This window comes from Chenopodium quinoa, unplaced genomic scaffold, assembly GCF_001683475.1.
Source record: "Chenopodium quinoa cultivar QQ74 unplaced genomic scaffold, ASM168347v1, whole genome shotgun sequence".
NCBI lineage: Eukaryota > Viridiplantae > Streptophyta > Magnoliopsida > Caryophyllales > Amaranthaceae > Chenopodium > Chenopodium quinoa.
This window is the reverse complement of record NW_018742309.1, coordinates 6,053,057-6,080,992: the sequence shown is the minus strand read 5'-3', so window position 1 is coordinate 6,080,992 and position 27,936 is coordinate 6,053,057. Positions and strand designations below refer to the sequence as shown.

General features: G+C 35.2%; 3 protein-coding genes across 5 annotated transcripts; all 3 read left to right on the top strand.

The window, feature by feature from the left end:
- The first annotated feature begins 2,816 nt into the window (after nucleotides 1-2,816).
- LOC110688739 (OTU domain-containing protein DDB_G0284757-like) lies at nucleotides 2,817-13,477 on the top strand. Of its 3 annotated transcripts, none has more exons than XM_021865517.1 (10): nucleotides 2,817-3,145; nucleotides 4,442-4,617; nucleotides 5,738-5,811; nucleotides 6,023-6,077; nucleotides 6,158-6,232; nucleotides 6,695-6,768; nucleotides 6,880-6,928; nucleotides 9,700-9,784; nucleotides 13,022-13,078; nucleotides 13,172-13,477. In XM_021865517.1, the coding sequence occupies exons 2-10, from the start codon at nucleotides 4,456-4,458 to the stop codon at nucleotides 13,216-13,218; spliced, it is 678 nt and encodes a 225-aa protein (XP_021721209.1). In that variant the 5' UTR covers nucleotides 2,817-3,145; nucleotides 4,442-4,455; the 3' UTR covers nucleotides 13,219-13,477. The 3 variants fall into 3 exon arrangements, with proteins under 3 accessions (XP_021721209.1, XP_021721201.1, XP_021721194.1); XM_021865509.1 differs by having other exon boundaries at nucleotides 2,818-3,145; nucleotides 4,439-4,617; XM_021865502.1 differs by having other exon boundaries at nucleotides 2,819-3,145; nucleotides 4,354-4,617.
- A 392-nt stretch (nucleotides 13,478-13,869) lies between these two features.
- Nucleotides 13,870-16,025, top strand: LOC110687407 (protein ALP1-like). The gene is made up of 2 exons (XM_021864058.1): nucleotides 13,870-15,180; nucleotides 15,271-16,025. Exons 1-2 carry the CDS (start codon nucleotides 14,833-14,835, stop codon nucleotides 15,493-15,495), a joined length of 573 nt encoding a protein of 190 aa, XP_021719750.1. The 5' UTR covers nucleotides 13,870-14,832; the 3' UTR covers nucleotides 15,496-16,025.
- Nucleotides 16,026-16,249: 224 nt separating this feature from the next.
- LOC110687312 lies at nucleotides 16,250-18,428 on the top strand. Its single transcript, XM_021863944.1, has 2 exons — nucleotides 16,250-16,606; nucleotides 17,709-18,428. The coding sequence occupies exons 1-2, from the start codon at nucleotides 16,268-16,270 to the stop codon at nucleotides 18,426-18,428; spliced, it is 1,059 nt and encodes a 352-aa protein (XP_021719636.1). The 5' UTR covers nucleotides 16,250-16,267.
- The last annotated feature ends 9,508 nt before the right edge of the window (nucleotides 18,429-27,936 follow it).

Here is a 27,936-nt window from a genome sequence, read left to right as displayed (position 1 = left end):
GTAAAAGGTTTTCTTAGATCCCAAAATCTGGGGAATCACTATAGAGAGTAATTACTTTAATAAATGCGTGTGTAATTAAGAATTGAATGTGTCTCCCAAGGTAATAAATTTTCCTATTTATAGGGTATGGGAGTTAGTGCCCTTATCCTAGGTTATTTAACCTAGGTAATTGGGCTGCACCGTGTCAGCCGCTAATTGGTCCCATTAGGACAACTCTTGGGTTGACACGTGTCACCTTCTGATTGGTCCACGTGGCTAGGGTATTTTTACCCTAATCAACGAGGAACGAAAGATCTTGGCTTGTTTTATCAATCATGACAAGACGCCACCCTCATCGGATATACAAATGTTGGATATCTATCAGACCCACAAAATGTAAAGTCACAAGCTGGATATCTGTTCACCTATGGTGGAACTGCAATATCTTATTTGGAAATCAACAAAGCAAACTTTGACTGCAACATCATCAAATCATGCTGAGTTGATCACTATTTATGAAGCAGGACGCGAATGTGTATGGTTAAGGTCAACGATCGGCAATATCCAAGAAAAAATGTGGCATGAAAGGAGTACATGAAAATCCAACCATCATTTACGAAGATAATACTGCATACGTCGCTCAAATAATCAAATGGCACATTAAATGAGATAAGACTAAACACTTATCCTCGAAATTGTTCTTTACGCACTATATACACCTAAAAATGTCTCCCAAAAACCAAACACGATGATGAACAACCTTTCACCGCCATTATTAGTCGGGTTGAGTATTTAATCTTAGGAGTGCTTAAATCCATATTCAATCCAATACATTTCACAAACCAACCCAATTCTTAGCCCATTTCCCCAAACCATAACTTATTTTCCTTTTTTTGTGTCCACATCACAAAACTGAGCTAAACTGATTACATAGCCTGTAATTTTGATCCAAATATTATTTGGTTGGATAGGCCTTGAAATTAGGTTTCCAATGGTATATCATAAGCCCCTCCGATTTAAAACGAAGAAGATATGAGCCAAACACTAAAACTTGCCCCAAAACCGACACCCTTTCACTAAAACGGCCATATCTCCAAAAATACAAAATATTTTGACCTGATTTTAATTGAGTTGGAAATTATACTTGAAGATCTTTCCAACGATATATTATATGCCTTATTCCGATTTACGAATCAATAGTTATAAAAGTTTTAAAAACGCATTAAAACTGGAAATCACCGCGCCACGGTAAAAATACCGTGACATGGCAAACATATGGAGGTAGTAATCTCATGGATTGTGAATGGGGTGTAACCTTTATGGGTCAATCGTTGTTTCCTATCGTTGTCCCTTTATCGTGGTTGCCTTATAATGATTCGTGAACGCTTTACAAGTTCCTTAAAAACTTGTTGGCGGCTCCCTACTTTGCTTTGTCCCTAATCGTGTGTCAATTCCCACTTCCTATGAGTGCCAAGCATATTCACAACATGCTTACATAAGTGCGCTTCGAACGACGCCTACACACACGATATACAGAAGGAGGGAAGATAAATGTCCAACAAATTTAATCATGTGAAAATCTCGCAAACTTGTTTACAAAGTCCCTACCTTCAAGGAGTTTTGAGCGGTTAGTCCACAAGATTGGAATGCGTCGTCTTCGTGAGCCACGTTAAAATCAGGAGGAGTATTATATGCACTACGCTCTTTTTCCCTTCGATCAGGTTTTTATCCTATAGGGTTTATCCTGACATGGTTTTTAATGAGGCAGTACACTAAAGCATATAACAAAACATTATTGTGCTCCTCTTCCCTATCTATGATTTTTATCTTAGGGAATTTTACCTAGCAAGATTTTAATGAGACAACATTTACTCATTTTTATGTGGACATTCAAGGAAGAGTGTTATGAGGTAACAATTATATTAGGTGAATGCCACAAAAATTGACCATTGCCCATCACCATATAATGCAATGTAGAAAGTTTCTTGCCACCTAATTTCCATGGCTATGTAATAGTACACTAGTGCATAGTATGATACGAGCTTGTAATATTTTTTCTCTCAAACAATAAAAGCTTGCTCTCGTATCCTCTTATAACAAATCATTATTTAAAAAAAAAAAAAACTTATGCAATTTGTGTCGTGCAAGTCCTCCCTAGTCTCTCCTCCTCTCTTCTAGGGTTTCTCTAAATTTTTGGCCGTTTAGACTGAAAATAGTCTAATTTCTTCGAAAAGTAGACTATTTTTTTTTTACCCTTTTTCCTTAATTTTCTTTAGTTTTGCAATTTAGTTTTCAATAAATCTACACGAGTAGTGTAGATATTCGTCCGTCTTCCTATAGTGGAGTCGTTAGTTTTTGTTAGTTTTGTTGTTTGTTGTTTGTTGTTTGTTTAGGGGTTTTTTTTTTTGTGTTAGGGTTTATTAAAAAGGTAATCATCTTTTTCCCTATTATCAGTTCGTTGGTGAAGAGTTGTCCGGGATCGCAATGGTTGTCAAATCTTTAAAGACGTTCAAGTGAATCAGATGAAAATCATCCTTACGGCTACAACAAATCGTTAGACCGTCTCTCCGAAAAGGCTGTATATTCAAGCGATGTATGCGAGAGATGTACCACAGTGCAAGATCTATTTAACGATTGTAGTTTTGATGAAGGAAACTCTTACTTGATTCAATTTTATGTATTTGTTGATTTAAATATCATTTGTATATGTCGTGTGGCTTTTGATTAATAAATTGATTTGTTTTTTTTTTAAAAAAAAAAAAAAAAAAAAAAAAAAACAGTCCTCTCTAGTCCCCACACGGGCACACCTCGTACGCTATTTATTCATTCATTCCTCTCTAAAATCCCAACGTTAGTGAGTGTAACGCGGTCTTACGCGCAAAACCAAATTACATTTTCAATTAAAAATAAAATATAATAAATGTGAAAAAAAAATTCTGAATAAATTGAAGAAAGCCTCCCATTTTCAGCTCCAACCCCCACCAACCAATAACTATTTTTAAAAGCTAACACGCTTAAATATCATTTCTATTAAAATATCCCTTTTTTCTTAGCCGACAAATTCATAATCCAAGATCAACAACAAAGGTTCATTTCAATTTGATCTGGGTTTTTTTGCTAAATTTTTTATTTTCTGTATTGTCAAAGAAAGAATTATTCTTTTAAGGTAATTCTTCTTCTTCTTTTTTATTATTTTTATTTTAATTGTTGGTTTTGCAAATTATTCCTTGTTGAGTTGATGTAAATTATGACCTTTGTTCCCAATTTGAATTTTTGGTATTTTAAATTTTGATTGTAGAAGTTTTTAGGGGAATTAATTGAAGAATATGAAAATTTGAGCTGGGTAATTGACTAATTGCTGATTGTGGTATAAATTCAGATAAAATGGCGTCTAAATTAAGCAAATTGACTAATTTTGCTGTTTATGGCAAAAACTGAAGCTGAAATTGTTGGAAAATTATGAACTTTGTTTATTTTTTAATTTTAATTTTTTGAGGATTCTAAAATGTTAATCATTGCATTGGACTTTTTATATGATAATTCAAGATCAATTACTTTACAGGAGTTGAATTTGGAGGAAAAGTAATTCATTTTGTATTCTTATTTCATGCCTAGACTTTGGATTCTTTGTTTTTTTAGACATGATTACATAATTGGGCTATCAATTTAGCTAGATAGACGAATCAATTTAGAGATATGTAACAAAAAAAAAAAGGGGGGGGGGGTTCCTCAAATTCTTTTGGTACTTTTGATGGTGTTGTGAGAAGTGATCTGTTCTATTTTATGAGTATAATGGACATAATCAGACTTGATCACCTACTTAATTAATGTAATTTTCGATATTGTTTGATTACTTCTGCAGTAGTTGGCTGTTTGGTGGGAGGGATGGCTTGTTTTTGCATAACTATCCGCCTGTTTAGTAGGTTTTTGATAGTTGCTTTCATACCGCATTAAACACATTCCCTATAGCTTCCTTGGAGTTTTCTTATCCCAAAATGTAGCAAATTCTTTTCTATATTTGCTAAGAAATGCAAATGTGTAGTTTTTGTGGGTTTTTGTTTTTTGTTACATGAATGGCAGGAGAGAAACTTTCCGAAATGCGTCATAGCTTTAATAAGCGTGTGTGAGTGTTTCTAATCAACATTCAGAGCAAGTGTTCGCCTGTTGTTAATTTGTTTTTGTCACTTTTCGAGGCTTTTCCCTGCAGAAATTCATCTCAAGAACTTTTTTGTTAATTATATCAGGAAATTGGATGACTTGCATTTTCCGAATCTCTGTAACATGATTCTGTACTGAATTTTCCAAGCCCTTGTACTTAGTATATGTTTGCTCAACGGATACTGATATATATCCTATAATTTCCATCTTTTACAGGCCTCCATAATCTGTATTGTACTCCTCTGTCAAACTTACCTTTGTTTGCTGTGTTTTTGCCCTTCATTTGTGCTGATAATAATAGAAGAAATCAGACATCAAATGGTGACAAATGATATCCACAGTGAATGTTCTAGCTCAACTTCATGGAGTAGTCAGCCTGATACAGAGGATGATAGGATGATAGCGCTTATGCTAACTGAAGAATACTCTCAACTAGACGGTGCTGTTGCTCGACGTCTCACTAACCTTGCTCCTATTCCTGTAAGATAACAATTCTTTTCCCTTCACGATACTTGTAAGCCATATGGAGAAAGCTAGAAATTACATTTCGGTGTGCTCCTTAAGCATAAAGATGAAGTTATATTAATTGTTACAACCAAATTATAAAAAATATAAGTATTAGCTTGTAGTATCCTGGTATACCATTGATCCCCTGTTAAGATTTTCCATATCTTAAATTCTCTTCCCTTCCTTGCCAACGCTTTTTACCAATTAAGACTTGTACTAAGTTCTTCATTTTAACTACAGCTATATGTATGATGAATTTTAACTAGAAGTCATTGTCAATTTATTTTTTTTAAAAAATAGATATAAATTTTTATGCTCATGCTCAATGATCACCTAGTTGCATTGTGTTGATAACTTGATATATCATTATTGCTATCCTCGGTTGTGCTGTTGACTGATATTTCATAGTACTCTTGCTTCTTTGAGACAATTTCCAATTTGTTAGCATTTGTCATAGTATGCGGATCTGAATAATAAGGAAGCACTTTAAAGTTTTGGCTGAAAAATGGTGTTACATTCATCTTTTTCGCCATTTATCAGTTTATCTTTTCGAGGAAAATTCTGTATGTTTTATTTTGAGTAGTTATACAGATATTAGTTACGTGAATTCTACAAGTAAAAATAAGGCCTCAAGGTTTATTCCTCTACTATTTTTGCCTTTGTCATTGGGAAGAAATTGTTGTTCTGCTTACCCGTAAGCATGGTGGGGGTTGACTTTTTCCTACCTATAACTTTTTAGGTTTAGTGTGAGGATCCATAGCTCAGATGTAATAACAATTGGGTATTTCTTTTCTTATAATTCTTACTCTTATTGATAATTAAATGTGTGAAAGGAAGAGATGGTTGATGGGATGCAGGGAAGTAGAGATACTCCTTCTAACTGCTGATATCCCCTGTTAAAATTGTAGCATTTATTTTATTACAGAATACTTTCTATAGTTTACTGGCTATCCTTGGCTGCCCTGTTGACCAAAGGGTATGGAATGATGACAATATTGTAAAACTATTGCTTTTTTAGTCTTACTACAGAAGCTCATTTTATTTTATTTTATTAATTCCTTCTTTTTTTTTTTTTTTTTTTTTTTTTTGGTAGGTTATCCCAAGAATAAATTCCTTTATCCCTACCGTAAATGATGCCAATTTGGACCACCAACGGCTTCTCCAGAGGTTTGTCCCATGCTTAAGTAGGGTTGTTGGATTTAAACATTCACTTTCTGAGAGGTGTGAGGATTGCAATTTCTCTGTTTTCACTTTTCACATCTCTCAATACATGGTAAAGAGTGAGAAATAACAATTTGGCCTCTGATTTGTTGGCCATGTATTGCTGTTCATGCTATCTATTGGCTTCTAGTACCTTAACTGCTTCGGTGCTTTTCAGACTACAAGTTTATGGACTCTTTGAAGTCAAAGTCTCTGGTGATGGAAATTGTCAGGTGAATGGAACTGTACATAATATACAAATGTTGCTTTGTAACATGATATAGCAGTCATAATAATCTTTGTCTCACTGCAGTTTCGTGCACTCTCAGAGCAGATGTTCAAGTCTCCAGACTATCATAAGCTCGTACGCAAAGAAGTGGTCAAACAGGTAAATTCCGCGTATCTTCGTTAAAAGTTTTGTTCTCAAAAGAAGTGGGGTGAGAATAAAGTAGACAAGAGAAGGAGATAGAGTTTGAAATGCAGTTCATTAATTTCCACCTATAAAGTGCAGGTAGATATTTGTTTTGAGTTTACTGACAAGAGTGCTAAAGTAGAAGATAAGAGACCCATATTTCTCAACTGTCTTTTTTCTGTAAAATACACATGCCTATAATTTTCAATTGGCTTGAGAAGGGAGATCCACACTTGCTCTATAAGTCTCTGCTTTCAGTTTTCTACGTAAATTTTGGGATGAACGTCTAAACTGCCTTGAGAAGTCAAACATACACATGCTTTGGCTTGGGGTACATTTTTGGATGTGCCATTGATAATTATGCACTATTCAGCTATAGTCCAATTTTCTATCATTAGCTCCAAAATTTTAATGTAAGCTATCATTTTTTTCTTACAGCTAAAGGAGCACAGATCTCTTTATGAAAATTATGTTCCAATGAAGTACAAGCACTATTACAAGAAAATGGCAAAGTATGCCCTTTTTGTTTACAATGATTGCCTTATGTTTTCAGTGATCTTTTTTATTCAATTTCTTTTGCAAAGCTCTAGTACTTATTTGCCATCTAATTTTTGCATATGCAGAAATGGGGAATGGGGAGACCATATAACTCTTCAGGCAGCAGCTGATAAGGTATGCATTTTGGCTATGCATCTTATATTTTCTTGTTTATGGGGTTGCAAAATTGCTTTAATCTTATTTTCTTGTTTATGGGCATGTTTATGCTGGACAAATTAAGATGTTATCTTCTATGAAACAAAATGATATGAAAGGTGGGAAATAAACATGTCTAATGGCCGTAATGCAGATCTAGGCCAACTAAAACCTATATAATATACTCTTGAATGAATGACACAGTTTAATGAGTTGCCTTTGTCAGATCAGCTCTTTGTGACAATGTACACATGCACTGAGTGGCTGAGTGGCTGAGTGTATAAGAGTCTTGAATCCTTTATTACAGGCAGGAAATGAAGGCCTGTGCATAGGACATAGGTAAAGTGAGGGGCCTTTTTATATTTATAATTTAATCACAAAAAGTCATGATACAGACTACCAGAGTCATGCAATCACTATGGAATGTTTCTTGAAAAAAATGCAATTCAATCAGCTCTAATATAATACTATTGTCTCTCAGACATGAGAATAATATGACCAGAGCAATCTGCTTTAAAATAGAGAACATACATGCAAAATATTCTCAGCTAGGTATTCAGACTACCAGAGGTTTTATACACTCATTTTTGTGCGGATCTTTAACATGTTTATCTAAGCATTACCCAAAGTGAAGAAGTTGAACTTTAAACTCTGGTATCCTAGCAATATGTTTAAGATTGGCTTTCTTTTGCAATATATTTAGATATAAAGTTAAAAAACTAATGATAAGATCAAGTTATAGGGGAGGGATCCGGTGAGAATAGGTCCATATGTGAGAACCCATACTTATAAGAGAACTAATCTAAAATTTAGAACATATAAGTAAATATTTAGAACATCTACGTGAGTAATAATCTAGAACATCTGCTTTTAGATTTAGAATGTGTGAGTAAAGATTTAAAAATCTCGATTTAAAATTTAGATCATATGAATAAAATTTAGAAGATGTGATTAAAAGTTTGGAACATGCGAGTAATAATTTAGAACATATGATTAAATCTTAGAATACATAATTTAAAATTTAGAACATATAAGTTAAAATCTATAACAAGTAATTTAAGATTTAGAACATGTGAGTAGTAATTTAGGACATTATATTTAACTCATTTAATATTTAGAGCATGTGAGCTAAAATATAGAACACCTGATTTACTATTTATATGAAAGCGTTCTCACATAAAATACGGGTTCTCATGAGAGTCTTCCCCTAATATATATGTTACCTTCGTTTTTATTTAGTTGACAGTTGACACCATTCTATTATCACGCTTGCCAACACACTATTTTAATGATTAATATCTCTAATTCTCGACATTGTAAAATTATAAAAAGTGGATATTAATAAAATATACATTGAAACGGTTCAAACAAGATCTCACTTGACTATGTTTTATCATAGTTATAAATCACAAAAGCTAGTTAAAGTGTAGTTTATGAATATTGTAAAAGTCAAACGGTGTCAATTAAAAAAACGGAGGAAGTACATATTTTTTAATCTCAACCCAATTTTAAGTGTATTAAATCATATGAGGCCCACTTTTCTTTAATACCGTGAAAAAGTGTGTGTTGCAAGTATTAAAAGCGGAGGAACTATATATTTTGGTTCTTCTAGAAATAATTCACTCATGTAAAGGATGAGAAATTAATCTAGAATATTTTATTAATGAAAGATGCTCTACAATTAAGCTTTACTCTGAACCAGTTAGTGATTCCAGATGCTACTTAGAAATGTTATATTTCACCATCCCTTTACTGCTGTTTCCTTCTTGGAACAATTCAATTCTTAACTTATTGGCCCATTTTTCTTTCTGAAGGCTCTTCACCATCTATTCTAGAAAGTATTTGAATTTGCTCCATCTGTAATAATATTCCTATCTGTAGTATTTCATTACTATTGAAGTTCCTTACAGCTTTCAGCCTTTCATCTCCTTAGAAACTAATTTCCTCAGAGTTTCATAGACTTTAAAACCCTGTAATTGCTATAGTTAATGTACGTAACTAACTGCTTTATCCTAAGAATGATATGAGCATTAGGGTGGAAAAGACCATAAGAGGTTTTCCATATGTTATCATTCCCTAATTGTCTCTATTAATTTGTGCTTCATGGATTATATTTTGTCAGCAAAAGTATATGTATGAAAAAATTACTTCCTCCATTTCATTTATGGCCTACATTTTTTCCCATTATACCCTAAATGCCCCACCTAATGGGTCACACTTACCCCCACAGGCCCCACTAGGCCACTAACTCCACCCACCTTTTTTTTCTTAATCTTTATTTACCTCCTAATGCCTCATCCTATGAACCCCACTTACCCCATTAACATCAATTATTATCATTTATAAATAAGATGTGACGTTTTTGTTCCTACAGTTTAAGAATTTATATTTTAGAAAATAACATTGCCGTTCAATATGCACATAGAGGAAGAATAAATTATCTAATTTTCTTCGATTGAAAAGCATATGACTTTAATGCACGCTTGTTATAAGTCGTAGGGCAATTTTGTCACTTTTGCAGATACTTACATAACAGAATATTTTATCCAATGAACCAAGAATTTTATTTTGAATATATGTGGAAGGATGAAGTGAAATGAAAGAACAGTGGAGCTACCCAAAACTTCAAATGCAGAGCCTTTTATCATATTAGTATTTTGATAGCAGCCTACTATACTGTGTACTTTTGGTTGATAGTCCATCATGTAATTTGTTTTTCATGTGCATTTTGGTGGTTTCATTATGTGTAGTTTGCTGTGAAGATATGCCTCTTGACTTCCTTCAGAGACACATGCTTTATTGAAATTGTTCCCCAGTACCAGGCACCTAAACGAGGTATCCATGATATCTTTATTCAATCTGTTGATATTCATATGTTATTTGCTATAATGACAACTACAAGAAAGAGATTGAAGGAAGTCATTCGCATGCTTATGTTCATATTTTAAAATTGATGGTTTGCACTTCGTATGATTCAGCATCAAAGGTTTCACTAAAGATGCTTAAAAAGTTTAAAATTAAAGTTAGCTCTCAACATAAAGGAATTGTTGAAAAATTAAAGGAATTTGTTTTGGTAAATTTGAGGTATTATCTTCTCCATGGTGTAACCCTGTACATTTATTTTTGGGAAGGCTGAATTTTTTTAAAATTTTCTTAAGATTTATTTAAAGTAGAAAAATTTTGTAATATAGTTTCATTATTTAAGTACTGATTGATGTGAGCTGTGAATGTAAAATGACTAAATGCACTAATATTTAAATATTCGGAAATTCTCATTGGTAACATTATGTTTTTTCTTATATTTGGTAAACTTGATAAAAAAGAAATCATCACGACCGACCCTTTGGCTTTAGAAATATACTTCGTAAAATTGTTTAAAAATTGTGTTTAGTATATTTATAAAAAATGAAAATCAATTCAAAAAGCTCTTTCCCTCCTTTCCCTCTCTCTACACCATGCCAAAACGCTCCACTCCAGAGCACCTTTCCCCACAACTATCCTCCTGACTTTGCAGGTCCTCCCCACTGCCAAACCACCAACCCTATGCCTTACGGCTCACCCACACCCAACCTATTGAGGTTGAAATTCTCATCATCATCAAATCATGATATGGGGCCATTATCTCTTTTTTCTCCTTGCATACCCCTTATTATTATTTTAAAACAACTTTGAGTCGTTAAAAGTGCATCTTGAATCTTGATACATGAAGATAGTATATGTAAATATATAAATAATATTATTGTATAATATGTTGTTGGAATAGTTATAATGTATATTTTCATAATATCAGTTTTTAAAATAATAGACATTCAAAGGTACTAATGGTAAAACACATGTCTCGACATGCATGAACAGTGTTAATGTCACTTGAAATAAAAATAAATAAATAAAAATCAGAGGGTATATAAATTTTCCCTCGTACTGATTATTAATGATTAGATGAATTAACCGTTCATTTTCCTAACAAATTAACATGTCAAAATCTTATCCTCTGCATAATTTTTTTATTTCATCTTTTTTTTGAATCATAAAACCTAGACTTTCAGTATAGATCAAGTTCCATGTGAGTTGAAATCCTTTGATGATATATAGAATATAAGTACGCCTATAAAGGAACTAAAGTGGCGTTTGGTTGGTGAAGGGGAAAAGGAATGAGATTAAGAAAAGGAAACACGGAGAATGGAAAGTTAATCCTTTATTTTTGCATAGCTGATTTTTTTACATCAAGAAAGGGAATCACTCTTACAACCACCACCACTTCAAACTCCTTCACCCTACCTCCACTACTACAAGCCACCGCCCTCTTCACCATTTGCTACCGTTGCCCTCTCCTTTAATTGTCGCCCTTCTCCTCCGAACGTTGCCTTTCGCCGCAATCCCCTCTCTCTCTTTTTTATTTTTTTTTTATTTGTTTTATTTTTTTAAGAAAGCTTTTCTTAGATCTAGTTGTTTGGGTTTTTTTAGGGCGTTAAGGTTTTTTTTTTTTTTTTTTTTTTTTTTTTTTGGTGTTTGGGGATTGTTTATAACCAGGGTGTTTATGGAGATGGTTAGGTTTTTTTTGGTGGTTTTCGTGATGAGTATCTTTGTTTTGGAGGGTGATGTGTGGTGTACGTGGTGGGTGTGGGGTTGGGTGGTTTTGGGGAGGGTGCGCTTTCGAGTGGATTTGGGTTGTTTCGGATGGGAGTGGGTGGTTTTGAATATGGGTGGGGATTTTTCAGGGTTGGTGTAGAGTGTTTTGGATAGGCGATGATGATGGCTAGGTTGATGGGTAGTGGTTTCAGCAGCTAAGAGGTGGTTCTAGTGGCAGCTAGTCAATGGTTTAGTTGGGTGGTGTTTTCAAAGTTGGTCAAGGGTAATTATAAAGGTGGTCAAGGTAGTTGGATGAAGATGAGTTTGTGGTGAGTGATTCCCTTGGAGGGGTGAGGAATGAAAATAGAGGAAAGTGGGGGGAATGAGAGGGGTAAAGGGAATGATTAAATTACTCTAACAAACATCATAAAGGGGATTCAACTTCCCCTTTCTTGAATACCCCATATAAACGCCCCTTAATAAAGTAGTTGTGGTGAAAAAAAAAATTATGTATTTTTAGTGCAAGTATTATTGAATATAAAAATCAATTTGAATTGTGGTGGTAGAACGGTACCACCAACATGGTGGCGGAAATTTGCACTACCCACCTTGAAATCGAACTGATTCATAACTCCTCAAATTGATTCTATTACAATATTACTACATACGTCACTTTCCTTGAATTGGCTTGATTCAATTGCTGAAAAGATATCAATCCATAATTGTTTGGCCTAATTAATTAGAATCAGGAGTTCTTCTAATTCAGGTTGGTGGGGGGTGGACGTGGTGGCTGGTGTTAGGGAGCAGTTGCTGGGAAGGGAAAGGGGTAGGGAAATGGTTTTGATTTATATAAACAAAGAATATTTCTTTTTCTTCAAAAAAAATAAAATAATGAGAATTTAGCATATTTTTAGCTTTATTTACACAATTAGGTCATGGAAAATTTTAAACAAGAGAAACACAAAATCGAAAATTTCTGGCCATGGGGTGTTGGACCTCGAATCTATGTTTTTTTTTTTTTTCAACGAAATAGCTATTATGGTTAAACTTAGAAAAACAAAATTACAAATTGTCATATTTTCTTTAGTCATTTGTATATGCTGTAGTCACAGCTCATAACAAGTTTATTTCTTCCTAATACATATCTCCAATATGTTAGATATTCCAACATATAAACCAAGCTTGGCTTGGTCTAGCGGACTAGTGCTAAAACATGTACGAGTTCTTAGGTCATGAGATAAACTCTCAATAAGGGCACTTTTAGGATTACCTTGCTGTTGCTCCTCCTGCAACTAAGCTAGGTGATTCGGCTCCAATTGGCTGCACAAAGAATATCATACTTTTTTTTAATGTACCATTTTTGAAGAATTATTATTATATATCTTCAATGCGTTATATTTTTTTGACATCCGAATTTGCTTCTTTGAAACTATCATTATCATGTTTAAGGTTTCATATTTGAGATATTGATATTTACTGATAATTGTCTTTTTTATGATACAGATGCTTGGTTGAGTTTTTGGTCAGAGGTTCATTATAATTCACTATATGAACTTAGAGGTTTGTTCTTTGTGAAACTGGTGTATATTTACATAAACTTTATTATTGTTACAAGTATGCATTTAATCAAGTCTAGGTTTGCCTTTCTTGCAGCCGCTCCTGTACCACCCAAGCCAAGGAAGAAGCATTGGTTGTTTTAGATCCCTGGATATGATCGAAGTCTATTGATCATAATTAACTCTTTTGTACATTGTTTATACTTCATGTACACTAATATAATAAAATATATTTGAGTTATTCAGCATTAGGATTATCTTATTCTTTCATTTGTTGTCTTAAACAACCCTATTTTTGATCGATTGGGATATGCAAGACTGTGAAATTGCATTGACAGATGTTTATATAACTTATTGAGTCTTTATTACTCTTTTCTGTAAATAAGTTGAAAGGTTTGAATAATTTTTTTTGGCATTTTAGTTTTGAATATGTATGTGGTTCACTCTAAGGGGGTGTTTGGTATGGGTTTTTGGTAGAGTTGGAAACGGAATCAATTATCGTTTCCCTTACAATGTGTTTGTTTAATGGCTAAAGAAACAAAAATCGTTTCTTGCCTCTAACCGTTTCCATTATTTTGTTTCCAGAGTAAGGTAAGAGGAAACAAATAACATTTCCTGACTTTGACACAGGAAAACAAAGTTTTCTCTCTCATCTCTCCTCTCGTTCAACCCTTCTCGTGAGAATTCCCAGCCTCGTTCAACAATTTTTCTGAAAATTCTCCTAAGAAAACTGCAATTCTCTTGATTTTGCAGCAAAATTTTCAATTTTCTACCTAAAATTTACAGAATTCTATAATCTCAAGTACGGTAAATTCTTTGCTTTCGCTTGTTCAATTTCTAGGGTTTATACGATATCAATTTCGCTTTCTGTGGTGAATTACTTACTCGTTTTTTTATCAGATCGGATGAGTTTTGTTTTCGTGGTTCATTTTGAGATGGTTATTGATTTGTTTCTGTGTTTTTTTGTATTGATTGATTATAGGCGCATTTGATAGTAGTTTTTGAAGTAGTTTTTAGGGTTTTGATCGACATATGTTTAATCAAAGTAACATATAATCCGATTTTTAGCATTCAACAAGGTAGTCGTGGAGTGTTAATGAGCTATAACTCTATAAGGCAATATCTTGCAAAAGTTAAAGAGTTTAGAAGTATCAAAATAGCTCATGGAATACAAAGTAGTTGATAGTAGTTTTTGAAGTAGTTTTTGTATTGATTGATTGTTCGTTAATGTTGTTGGATTGATTTTGATAGCTTTTTGGTTGATTTGTTTGTTGATGTGAGTTATTGAGATTTGAATTTTGTTTGGAAGAATTTTGATTTCGGGAAATGTGATTTGGTGATTGAATTTGTTTTTGGTGGATTGGAGTCAGGGCACTTGATGGTATTGATGTAGTATTTGATGGTATTGATGTAGTAGTTGATTTTTCAGCTTTTGAACTTGAATGGAAGCTGAATTTTGCTACTGCTTGTGTTATCATCATATGGGTTTTTTTTTGTTATAGAAATTATTTGCTAGTTAATGATGTTTGTGAAAGTGTATATTGATACTATTGTACATTTTTTGGACTGATTTTTCAAGGTTTCTACAATGCCTCGACTTATGCGTTCCATAAGGAAGAAAAAACTTAAACAAATACAACTAGTTATTTCAATGGTTATTATTATTTTGATGATGTATTGGATGTGGCATATGATGTGTGTTGTTACAATAAGGGGTGTTCAATTAAAAGAAAGGAAAAGAAACAAAAAATTCTACGAATGTTAGTTTTGAGTGGGCTTTATAGAGAGAGTGATGTGAAATGCAAGAGTGAGCTTCGCGTTAATAGAAGAACTTTCAATATTATTTGTGAGATGCTTAGAGACAATGGGGGTTTAAGTGGAACAAAAAACATGTCGCTTCAAGAGATCGTAGCCATGTTTTTATACACGTTGGCTCACCATAAGAAGAATAGGTCTATTGGACAATATTTTTTTAGAAGTGGAGAAACCGTGAGCCGACAATTTCACCTTTGTTTAAGGGCTTTTCTCAAGTTGCATGAAGTAATATTTTACAATCCCACACCAATATCGGATGATTGTGAAGATGAAAGGTGGAAATCTTTCAAGGTATTGGTTTTTTCTAAGCCCCTAAATTTTGCTAGGATTTTTTTTCTTATTTTTGCTTGTTTGTAAGTAATATTTTTCCTATTTTTGTAGAATTGTTTAGGGGCATTAGATGGGACTTACATTAATGTAAATGTGCCTTCACAAGAACGACCAAAGTATAGAACAAGAAAAGGAACAATTGCTATGAATGTATTGGGTGTTTGTGCACCCAATAAGCAATTTATTTATGTTCTTCCTGGTTGGGAGGGTTCGGCCCATGATATGCGTGTACTTCGCAATGCTCTCTCTAGACCAAATGGTTTTAGGATACCTTGAGGTAAGTGAAGCTCATTCTTTTGTGAGTGTATAAGTTTTGTTAGTTTTGGTAGGTAGTAATCCTTTTCTTTAATAACTTTGAAGGTAATTATTATTTGGTTGATGCGGGATATACGAATTGTGAGGGCTTTCTTGCTCCATATAGAGGTCAAAGATACCATTTAAAAGAATAGACGGATCGACAACCGAAAGTGCCGAGGAGTTCTATAACATGAAACATGCTAGGGCGCGAAATGTGATTGAGAGATGTTTTGGCCTACTTAAAGGAAGATGGAGTATTCTTAGAAGTCCTTCATTTTTTCCTATTAGAACGCATGGACGTATCGTGATGGCTTGTTGCTTATTGCATAATCTAATTAGAAAATTCATGCCTACGGATGATATAAACGAAGATGAATTGAATGAATCTGATGATGATTCTGAAAGTGATTCCGATGATGAAAGGGAATTTATTACAAGTGTTGCTACTTCGGATTATTGGACCAATTTAGAAACAAATTAGCCCAATATATGTTTAATGATTGGAGGGAGAGAGGTAGACATGGTCAATAGCAAAAAATGTATGATTTTTTTTCCCTTCGATTACATTATATATATATATATATATATATATATATATATATATATATATATATATATATAGGTGTATTTTCTGTTTTTGTTCATTTTGAAGCCACTGCCACTTTGAATCTACCTTCTGCTCTGTTTATTTCTAATCTACCTTATGTTATGTTCATTTCTAATCTACCTTCTAATCTACAATTTGTTTAGGATGGAGACTAGCAATCGAGGAAGAGGTAAAAATAAAAGGTATTGGACGTATGAAGAAGATGCGGTTCTAATAAGATATTTGCATGAGTTGAGTTGCGATCCGAAGTGGAAGTGTGAGAATGGGTTTAAGAATGGTTACATGAATAAGTTGGAAGAGATGATCAATGGTGTATTTCCTAATTGTGGCTTGAGAGCGGTTCCTCACATTGAGTCGAGGATCAAGCATTGGTCGGAGAGATATAGTGCATTTGCAGAAATGCTATCCACCTCAGGATTTGGATGGGATGCTGAAAAGAAATTGTTGCAAGTAGACAAGGCCGTGTACGATGAATGGGTGAAGGTATGAGCTGCTATTTCATTCCTCTATGTTTGTTTTTTTCTTCTTCTGAAATTGTTGTTAACTCACTGCCACTGCTTCTACATTAATCTGGTTGTCAATTAAGTTTCTGATTCTGTCATAATATGCTGCTTGATTTAGGTGTTTCATGCCATGTAAATGATCTAGAATAGTTTATGTCTAGAACAGGTGACAAGGGGAGAGGGGTAGGTGTTCAGCTAGGGTGGTGGTGCTTCTGCTGTGTTCAGTTTGTTGATGATATATGCTGAATAAAATAAGTTTTGCAGTGTTAAAACAAAGGATGTGTTTTGTGCTGCTAATGTAATGTTTATATCTGTGTAGTGTAGCTGTTGGTTAAACCATATTTTTTACCTCACTAATATACAGATGACTTGAACAAGTCAGAGGAAGACTCTAAACTCAACAGCCATCTGACACCTTAGTGAAATAGTTTCGAGCTGAATGCTATCTTAGTTTATAACTAGGGTGTCTAAGTTGATGTACTGATGGATTTTACTACATAAATTTTAGCCATACATGTACAATTTTTATACTTCGTATATATATTTTTATTGTTTGATTTCTATTTTATAATTGGAGTATGCAAGCAAGCAGCAATTGACTATGTTGTAATGTTTTATATATCAATGCAGGTTGGACTTTTTTTTATTTCCTTCTAATTTTTTGCTATAATGGACTTTTTTTGTTATCTACCAATAATTTTTAATGGCAAAGTAGATTAAGGTATTGTGGCAGCAAAAACAGTATAAAAGGGAACACATAATAAAGTACTATTAGGTAGAAAAAAAAACAATGAAAGAAAAGGCTACATTGCTATGCTGGAGTTGTTTGACATCAAATTTGACTATTTTGCATGCACTAATATAGCAAACAAAGCTACAAGCATAAAAGTAAACTCTGAAATGCATGAAAATTGTATGCCAGAAAGTATAGAAATCAATTTGATATCAGAGAATTTGATATCAGCATATTGTACAGATTATTAGTATGTTGCCTAATTATTAGCTGTTTTTACAAGTTTATCAGTTGCTTAGTTCAGTTCTCAATTTCATGTTTTGAGTTGTTACATTCTCTTATATGGCAAACTCATAAGAAAGCTAAGGGGTTGTTTGGAGTTCCATTCGTTCATTATGAAACTCTAGCAGAAATATATGCAAAAGACAAAGCTACCGGAGATGTAAGTGAGTCATTCGTTGATGCCATAGAAGGTATTGATCAAGAGATTGATAAGCAACCATTGATTTTCGAGAGTGATGAAGAAGATGATGTGAATTCTACTAATTCGGACACTTATTCTTCTACAAGTCAATCCGGAAAACGCCCCGTGAAGATAGAGGATGATCATATAACTCCTTCAAAAATGGAAAAAGTGAAGGCTTCTACAATTCATTCTTCTGCAAGTGATTCTACTACTCAATTTGGAAAACTCTCTATAAAGGCGAAGGAGGTTAAGGTGAAAAGAAAGAACAAGGTAAATTTGAAGAGTTTGTGTAGGAATGATGATGATGATTTGGTGGTCTCCCTCCATGATGTTTCCAACAATTTTGGGAAGATATTTGAAAATATCAATGTTAATCTTGGGACAATGGCTAATGAATGGTCTAAAGCGGAAGAAAGGGAGCAAAGGATGGATGAAAAGGTGAACAAGGTATTGGACGAGGTGATGAAGTTAGATGGCATTTCTCCATCCGAAGCTTTAGAGGTTGCTACTATTCTCATGGAAGAAGAACATAAGCTTCATATCTTCTATCAAGCACCATTTAACATGAAAAAACAATATGCAATTAATCTTCTTAAGAAGTAGCATTTGGTTGCTACCATGTCTTTGTTTTTTTGTTGAACATTTGCAACTTGAGCAATACAAGTTATGTGTTCATATGATGATGGATAAATTATTAGTCAATGTTTGGATAATTAATGAGTGCCAACTTTGCTTTTATATATATATATATATATATATATATATATATATATATATATATATATATATATATATATTTTTTTTTTTTTTTAACCGTAAAATATGTAGCATAGACTATATTTTTTATTTTTTTTTTATTTTTTTTTACCCGTAAAATATGAGCATAGACAATTTTGTATTATTCATTCTTATTTTTCGTATCCGTTTGTTATACCAAACAAGAGGAAACAGAATGGTGATAATTCTTTCTGTTTCCTTTAATGTACCAAACAACTAGTAAGGGTAACACTATTTGTTACCCTTTCCCCTCCTAATCTATTTCCATTCCGTTTCCTATACTAACTCCATACCAAACACCCCCTAAACATGTGAATATGTGTAGAGAAGCACAATCTTTGCAGTTGGCAGGAACCAATTTCGTAATTAAAAATTTAAAATTAGCTTAAGGTAAAGAGCTCACCCCAGTTAATCTATTTGATTGATATATTTTGTCAATCTAATTCGCCAAGTCAGCAAATGCCATATGTAGATAATGACTCAGCAGCTGGGAGACTTAGGTAGGATAGTGATATCATCAACGGCGCAAAGAAACTAACGTTAACGCTGTGAAGAGGTCTGTTACTTGAAAGGGAAGCTAAGAAGACTTAAATGCAAGGTAGGTGGTAGTTTAGGTAGTCAATAGACTGATTTTGTTCTTCAGTTCTTGTGTAGCAAGTTTGAAGGCAGATCTGCATATGATTTCAAAAAATTGAACAATGGAAAAAAATATTAGCTTGGATGGTTGCAATTAGGCAGTAGATTGGAGAGCACCCAAAACGCATTTGTTCAGATCGTTAGTGAATGCTTCTTCTATTGGCAGGTTAGTCAATTGTAAGAGGTATCATAGTAAATCTCAGCAAATTTTTAGTGATCATATTATATATGGGGTGTATTGGTATCTATTAACAGTAGTCTCTTTGGTGATAGATCTTTCATATGATGACATTATCCAAGTGATAAATTTAAAATGTATACAATGTGTTGTGTTATGGTAAGATTCATGGTAGATTTAATAAACTTGGTATCTCAAATGTTGGTGCTGGGAACTTCAAATGATTTGGAAAAAAAAATATACATTAATGAAATTTAGGACGATTGATATTTGATATGGCTAATATGATTTAAGTATTAGGTTCAATCTGTCCATAGAACATGGGAGTTGCTGTTGCAATCGATCTATTTCTGTAGCATATTGGAATTATAATGTATTTGATGTAAATATCGAAATAAAACAATGTTAAACTGTAGGGTATATTGGCAATTATTGAACGGTAGGCAAAGTCATTAAAAATAATGGATGGAATTTAAAAAAAAACTTATTGAAGGAGTACTTCTAGATTGAAGTCATGTTGATAATGTAGTAGTTGTACAATGCATATTTAAGGAGTGGAAAATACTTCGCACGCTTATCACCTACATATTAGAAGGTGGATATACATAATGTTCTAAAATTTGATGGATATAATTTGTGTGTATGTTTATGGGAGTAAGATTTAAAAGGCCAAAATAGGCGATTGATTTAGCAAGTATATGATTTATATATTTCAGCAAGCAAAATATCAGTAATAATGTAGCTATAGTAGCTAATTAAGATAGTAAGAAGGACTAATAGCGTGAAATACTTACAATTTTACAAATGATATGCAGGGGTAACTTCTGGTTGTGTAGCATTGTGAATCGAAATGGTTGTTATTTTGGATGATGGTAGTGAAGCTTTAAATGTATATGTGTAGGTAATTTTTCAAACTCAACTTTGAGCCCCACTGTGATCATGTTTTTAAGCATGGTGGCGTCCCAAGGTAAAGAAACTAGAGATAGAAGAGTTGCCAACAAGTTTTAAGAACTTGTAAACCGTTCGCAGGTGTGAATGTTACACCCCATTCACAATCACGGAGATTGCTAACTCTATAGTGGTCCGGAACCATGACTGGATGTTCGGGGATGAAGGTATGAATCCAACCTAAAAGATATTGAAGCCGCCCTAAATCGGCCTCTAATTAACTCTTATGATATTCATGTGCGCTTTTCGATCAACATACATTCATCAAATTAATCCTAAGCATATTTAATCTACGTTGGTTGATTATTAAAGCACAATCAAATCTATTATTGTGGTCACTTGAATTAAAATCATATTAAGCCTAAATCAAATTATTAATTATCTTATTAGGCATGATTTCAAGTAAAAATTCTCTTTAACCTGCAAAAAGGGGCGTAATCAAGCAATAACAATCGATCATGAATAATCAATCAATGTATAATTGACACAACAATCATCACCATAATAACTATATCAAAACATGATTAGCAAGATCCTAGGCATGATACTAAACGGATTAATAACAAATTCTAGCATGTCACCAAAAATAAAAATCAAAGCTTTATCCTAAACATGATACTATCAATCGAAATCAACATCCTATCATGATGCTAGAAATTATAAAGACATCCTAACATGATACCAGGAATAAAAATAATATTCTAAGCATGATTTCTACTCCAAAATCAAAGAGTAGGATAGTAGATTTGTTCACCTTGATGTCTCGGCTTTCTTGCTATTAAAACAATACACACGTTAGTAAACTTCAAGAAAGATTAAATCAAGAAAATAAATAAATCAAATAATAATTGAAATGTAGATTTGGGACCAAACCTTCAGAACTATCAACCTTTCACGTCGAGATTGGCTAGGAGTATTCAAGTCTTGTGAATGAGGTATTGTGAATGTTTGGGGGAGAGTATCAAAGATGCGTTTTGGATGTGTTTATGGCTAGGTTTAGAACATGAAAAATCAAGAGAGAGAGAGAGAGAGAGAGAATATTAGAGAGGGTATTTATGATGATTGTTGGTGATTGAAAATTGGGTGAAGCGACCTCTATTTATAAGGAAAAAAGTGGGTTGAAGGATCAGAAAAGAGTCAGGATCCGAATAATAAAACAGGTTTCATCGCGGCCCGATGGTTCTGTCGTTCTGCGATGATTTTCTAGAGATAAGAATTGGTACGAAGTCCGATTTCCGATCAGATTGGGTTAATCAAATTTCCGTACGTATTTTATTTTGACCGGGATTAGGATTATAAAAAAAATGTTTATTCAAAATCAAATTCTTAAACCTTTGTCTTTTTGGGAAAGGATAAATTAAAACCTTCTAGAGGATTCCATAAGCTCCTAATAAATCCTAATGGATTTAGGATTTAAAACAACCTTCTAGATGATTCTTGAAGCTCGTAATAAATCCTAATTGGTTTTGGAATGGAATTAAGGTATTTGGACCCTCCACACGGTCATTGGGCCGCAGGTAAGGCTTGGTTCGGACTCGGTTTAGTATTTTGCCCATAACTTGTTTGTTATATGTCGGATTTGAGCTTATAATATATCGTTGGAAAGCTCTTTTCAACCTAATCCCTAAGCGATAATTGGACCAGCATTATGGACCAAAATAAACTTGTTTGGACATTTTCATGGATTGGATACGAAATGAATGATTTTGAGAGACACGAAATGAATGATTTTGGGTTTAAAAATACGAAATAAATGATTTTAGTTTAAAACAATTTAGGAAAGGTTAGAAATATAGTCAAGATTTAAGGGAATTTCACGAGACTCTTCAACTCTTCACCTAACTCGTTAATCAAAATGTGAAAGGTACTCATCATTGGGTTTGGTTTTTGGGGAGACACAATCAGGTGTCTACAGAAGCCCCCACTTTGACTGAGTTTGGGGAAACTTAAGTTTCAAAAACAAAAGTCAAAGTAGATCGGAAGGGATGGAGAATGATTCAAATTGTTCTGCGATCCTTAATCATCCTTTTCAAAAGCCGATACCCTGTAGAAAGCGTCAGTTCTACAAATAAAGGAGTTAAGGGAAAGAAACGTGTATCTTGCACCATCGGGTACACGCCTCAGGGTGACATCTTGTCGAATCAAATTTGTTTTGTTTAACAACCTCTTCATTCTCAGGGAGCTCCATCAAAGACCGCTACGCTTCGAGCCATCTTCTCAAATTAGGTGACAACCTCCTCATTCTTAGGAAGCGTCGTCGAAGACCACTTTGCTTCGAGCCATCTTCAAAATCTTCTCGTCTTCACGCCTTGGAAGTGATAGATTCTCACGCTTCGGAAAATCTACCGTAAAACCTTACTCTTCAAGATCCTACCGAGCTTCAAATTGATTTTAGTAGAAATCCTCCATCTAAGGAATTTGTGACCATAATCAATCACTTCTCAATCAACATGCTCAACCAATACTCGAATGTACTTAATTTATAGGTAATCAATAATGTGATCGTCATCAAGCTGATCATCAATCAAATGTGACCGTAGTCTGGCCGACTACTAATCATTTATTCATCAATCTCTCATCACGAGGCTCAAAAGAATCAATTACTCATCAAGAGGCTCGAGTAGATAATCATGGACGAACAATTCAACTTGTGGGACCCTCAAAACGGTAACGCAGGCAAAGTCAGGTCCATCGCGCGACGACAGAAGTATCTCACCACGATGGATTCATCGCTCCACGATGACTCTGTCGCATCGCGTTTTTCTGGTTATAAAACCTTTCCTCTTCCTCTTTTCGTTGTTGCTTCATTGTTCGTTGTTTCAACACGGAACTTCAAATCGTTCAATCTCCTTCGTTTTTCAACCAAATTAACTCAAATTTGCATCAAATCTTTGCATTTTTCACTCACCTACACCGATCTATGTAACCTCAATCTTTTCTTAATTTGGATGAATTTCGAGCATGTTTTTCACGAAATTTTCAAAAATTTGAAATGGGTCTCCTTTATTTTCTCAATTTTCGTTGAAATTCTTGTCATGAATTTGCTTGTATATGTTTGTATGTTATTTGTGAGCAATTGAGACCATAATTGCTTGATTTAGTGAAGAAACGAACAATTTGCGATTGTTGAGCACTCTAAGTTCGTGAGTATAATGTAGCTTATTGTTCATGATTTTTCTTGCTCTTTGTGTTTAATTTGTTGCAATAATTGTCATAGACTTGCAAGAAATTATTTTGGTACTCAAAATCTTTGTTGTGCGAATTAAAATCATGCTATGTTTTTGCATTTTTGTACTCTGTTTTTGATGAACATAGGCAAATTTAGATACTTTTAAACAATTAATTTATTGTTTTTATGCCAAAAACAAATAGCATGCCTCGACGTCGTGGTTACGGTTCACGTTCCGCTCTTCTCACTGAGAGGACGAGCCCGTTTGAGAGGGGGAAGGTGATGAGGAACACGCCTCTATTAGCTAGACGTGGTCTCTTCCAGCTTGGGATGAGCACACTCTGGCTTTTCAGCCTGTTTGACTGAGGAGAGCATGCGTTGCCACGGTTCAGGAAACGATACCATCTTGTCTTTGTACCATCACCACATCGTCAGGGACGATGAGGCGAGAGTTCTTTGGGAGTTATGTGGATTGACTTCCCTGCTGCGTATCGCTGAGGCCTTCCAGACTTTCCGGGAGAGTTGTTTCGTTGTTCGTGGTGCCTTGGAATTCTTCTGGGATACCATGAACTCTTTTCACTTTTCGTGGGGTGAGATGACTATCACCCCACTCGACTTTTCAGTCATTAGCGGACTTGAGTTCTGCTTGATTCTAGTTCTTATGACTGAGTCACTATTGCTGATGTCTTTGGAGACGACATATCTTCTGGGTCCTATTGTACATAGGGCCTCTGTTGACGCGAGAGAGAAGAACTCAAGTATGAGGTCAGTTCGTACTCGGCTACTAGCTCACGCTTTTAAGGATGATGCGATGACAACAGAGCAGCGGGTTTGCATTTTTGTTCTCATCCTCCTATCGGGGATCATCTCTCCTGACAAGGGAAGTCGTGCTTTGCTGCGCTATCTACCTGCCTTGCGCGATCTTGCGCGGGTCGGCACTTTTGACTGGGCGAGCCTCGGTTATGCTGAACTTCTTCTGAGCTTGCGACAGGGATTCCGTCAGCAACACAGCGGAGTGGAGATCTCTGTTTGCGGTCTATGGGAGGTCGTAGAGGTATAGCTTCCATAAATCTTGTGATTTTAACTCAAATCTCGGTGTTTATCATTTCTCATAGTTCTTGGATTCTTCGCAGGTCTGGCTCTACGAGTAATTTCCTTTACTACCTTCGAGGAAACCTAGGGCCAAAGAGCTCCCGGTGGCTGCCAGCTGGCAAGACCGCCCCGTTGGTCCAGTTTCTTCTACAGCTGCTGTTAGAGCTGCTATTCTTGAGGTGAAGATATTTCTTACTTCTTATTTCTCTAGGTTTTATCATGAGTTCTTGACATGTCTCTCTTCTTCATTTCAGCGCCCTGACGTCGGCTACCTTCCATGGCTTGGCTTGGGCGACTTTCGGCGGGCTTCTCTAATGAATGCTGAGAGGCGCGTCTTTTGGGGTACCTTCCATGCGGTATGGTACCTGGGTGAGAGGGTGGTTTGTCAGCACTCCTTTGACGTTCCTTTAGCTCATGAGGATCCCCCTTCTTCGATGATGAGCCAGGAGACGCTTAGGGTGTATGCCATAGATCGGTTTGTGGCTGCAGAATTTCGGGTGTACGTCTACCTCGATCGCTCCTACGAGGAGGAGCTGCTTCCTCGAATGGCTCGCTCGCCTTATTGCGAGGAGGTTTGTATATGAATATCTCTCATTTTGTCTTTTCTATAGCCCCAAAAGTTAATTATCGAATCATTTTGCAGGAGGAGAGAGAGCCTGAGGTATTTGAGCCCTCGCGTGGCCGCACTTGTGCATTCGTTATCAGGGGTTTCACGACCCTATTGAAGAGACGATCCCGCCAGCCCCGTACGAGTGGCGGGTGGTGGAGCAATCTATCCCCCGTCTGTCGAGATGGGTGAGTTTACACCTTTTCTCTAGTTTTATTCATTCATCATTCAGTTTTCTAATTTTATTTGATCATTGCAGTTCTCTCGGGAGACCATGGTGCGGATGGTAGCTGTTGTCGACACCTGTCGATACCAGCTGGCGAGGTGGATCCACTGGATGTCGTGTTGGCGCATGGAGGATGTCGAGCCGGTATGACTTTATGTATTTTTATCTGTTTATCTATTTTACTTTTTGATGGCTAACTTGCATTTCTTTGTCTTTGTTTCAGCCTGGTCCTCGGTCGCGTACTCGTTCGAGGTCAGAGAGAGGCGAGAGCGAGTCATCGCCACACCTCGTTGGAGATCCCTGGTAGGCAAGAGGCGCCTGGCCAGGCGGAGGGGGATGATGGTGACAGTCCGAGTCATGGGTCTTTGTCGACCAAGGTTTTTTTTACCAGGCTATGTTCCCGGGGTGGTACAACCTCATGTGGTTCCGGATTCATTCGAGGCCGATCCATCGTCCTAGTTTGCTGGTGGGACATACGAGGTTGCCTCGTCGTCGCAACAGCCTGCACCTCCTCCTTTTGCTAGTAGGAGCTTCCACCAGTATAGCTCTCAGGGGGTCCACAGTTCACTCAGTGGACTTGTCCCACGATCGTGATCCCCACGACGGGCGATGTTGGTTCTACTCAGGTGGTGACTCTTCGGTCTGCATATTTCAATGACGTGATGGGCATTTCTCGGGAGCCTCGTCCTCCAGTACCCTAGCTGTTCTTGTATTGCATCTTTCTGGACTATTTGGACTTTGCTTATGTATCATACATTTTATCGACTATTATGACTTTTATGTTCATTATTCAGACTCATGTATATATTATGTACTTTCTATTTAGACTCTATTCATTTTTTACACTATCTTAATGTGCGTATGAGTATGTGATTTTGTGACAAATTTTGCAAAAAAATTCCGTCATTTTTATTATCATTGGAGGGTATCCGACTTTCTCCCCAAAAAGAAAAAATGGAAAAAGAAAATGAGGTACAAGTAAGTTCATAATTAATTAATTTTAAATTCCTGAAAAAGAAATTCCAAATCAATAAGGATTAAATCAAAGAGGTTGAAATATCATAGGAAAAGGTGAATATTTTTTGGATTAGGTAGGAAAAGTGATAATAGATTGGATAAAAATCCGGATAATCAAAGTACGAATTCGAATGGGAATCAAGTCAATAGAATCAAATAGACGTGTTTTGTATCATAGGCGTCAAGTACCAGCACGGCGCGACTGGTTCATCGCTGCGCGATGGTTTCGGTGAATCTGTCTCCGATCAAAATTCAATTTATGCTTTGATTTTTCTTATGAAAAGCCCCTAAATTTGTCATATTCCAGCATAATTTGAGTCATTAGCTTCTATATTCTTCTAAATTTTATATTCTAGCAATCATGTCTAAGAATTTTTGTGAAATTACCCATGAGTGGTGTCGGTTTTTGACCACTAGTGAGATGAAAGAACTTGAATACCTCAACATGAATGGTCTATTGGGTATTAAGGGTGTAGATTTCGATAGTGATTTTATTCATACACAATAGAATATTAGGACCCTAACACTCACTGTTTTAGACTAGGAAACGATGAAATTAACCCCCTGCCGGAAGAATTTGGTGCTATTTTTGGCTTTCCCTCTTCGCATTTTGTCGTAATCCCCACAATATGTGAATATTATTATAAGGATTTCAAGCATTTCTATGATTCATGGAAAAGAAGTAGATTTAAGATAATTTGCATCTTTTTTCTTTAATAGACCTAAGTCTAATTCTTTTCACATATATAGAAGAAGAGCTTTTCTATTCTGCATGTTTAGTTAATTTTTTCTTACTAGTGGTAATAGCCGCACGGGTCAAGCTATACTAGCATCAGTTATGGAACAAATTGACACCGGAAGAAATCCCATGCCTTTAACTGTTGGAGAAACAATGATGAGTTTAGATGAACTGAAAACGTATCCCAAAGCACCAATTCGAGGATCTCCAATATTATTACAAGTAGAAAATCAATACTCTTAATTACAGATTTGGCTAATGGAAAGACTAGGATTAATCAGTCCTCTGAATGATGTTGAAAAATTCCTAACTGCCTCGTGAGAAGGAAGAAGCACTTTTCTATAAAGATGGGATGTTGAGAGTGGAGCAAAATATTTGAAACTCGCGATTTCTCCATCAAGTGAGTTCTACCCTGGTGGAAAATTAAAAAGATGAATGGAGTCAATACTCAAAACATTTTATCACATCCCAAGCTTATTAAAGTTGACCTTTTATTTCCCCTCTAGAGTGATGAGGCAGTATGGTCTTGCTCAAACCATCCCTTGAAGGTTGCAGTACATAAGTAGGTTAATATCCAAACTCACTACGGTATGTGAACCTATATTTAAGAAGCTCAAGAAGAATGTCCTAGTAACATGGGATGATGAAGGCCAAAAAGCTTTTGACAAAATTAAAACATACCTGGCGAATCCACCTATGCTAGCACCAACAATACCTGACGT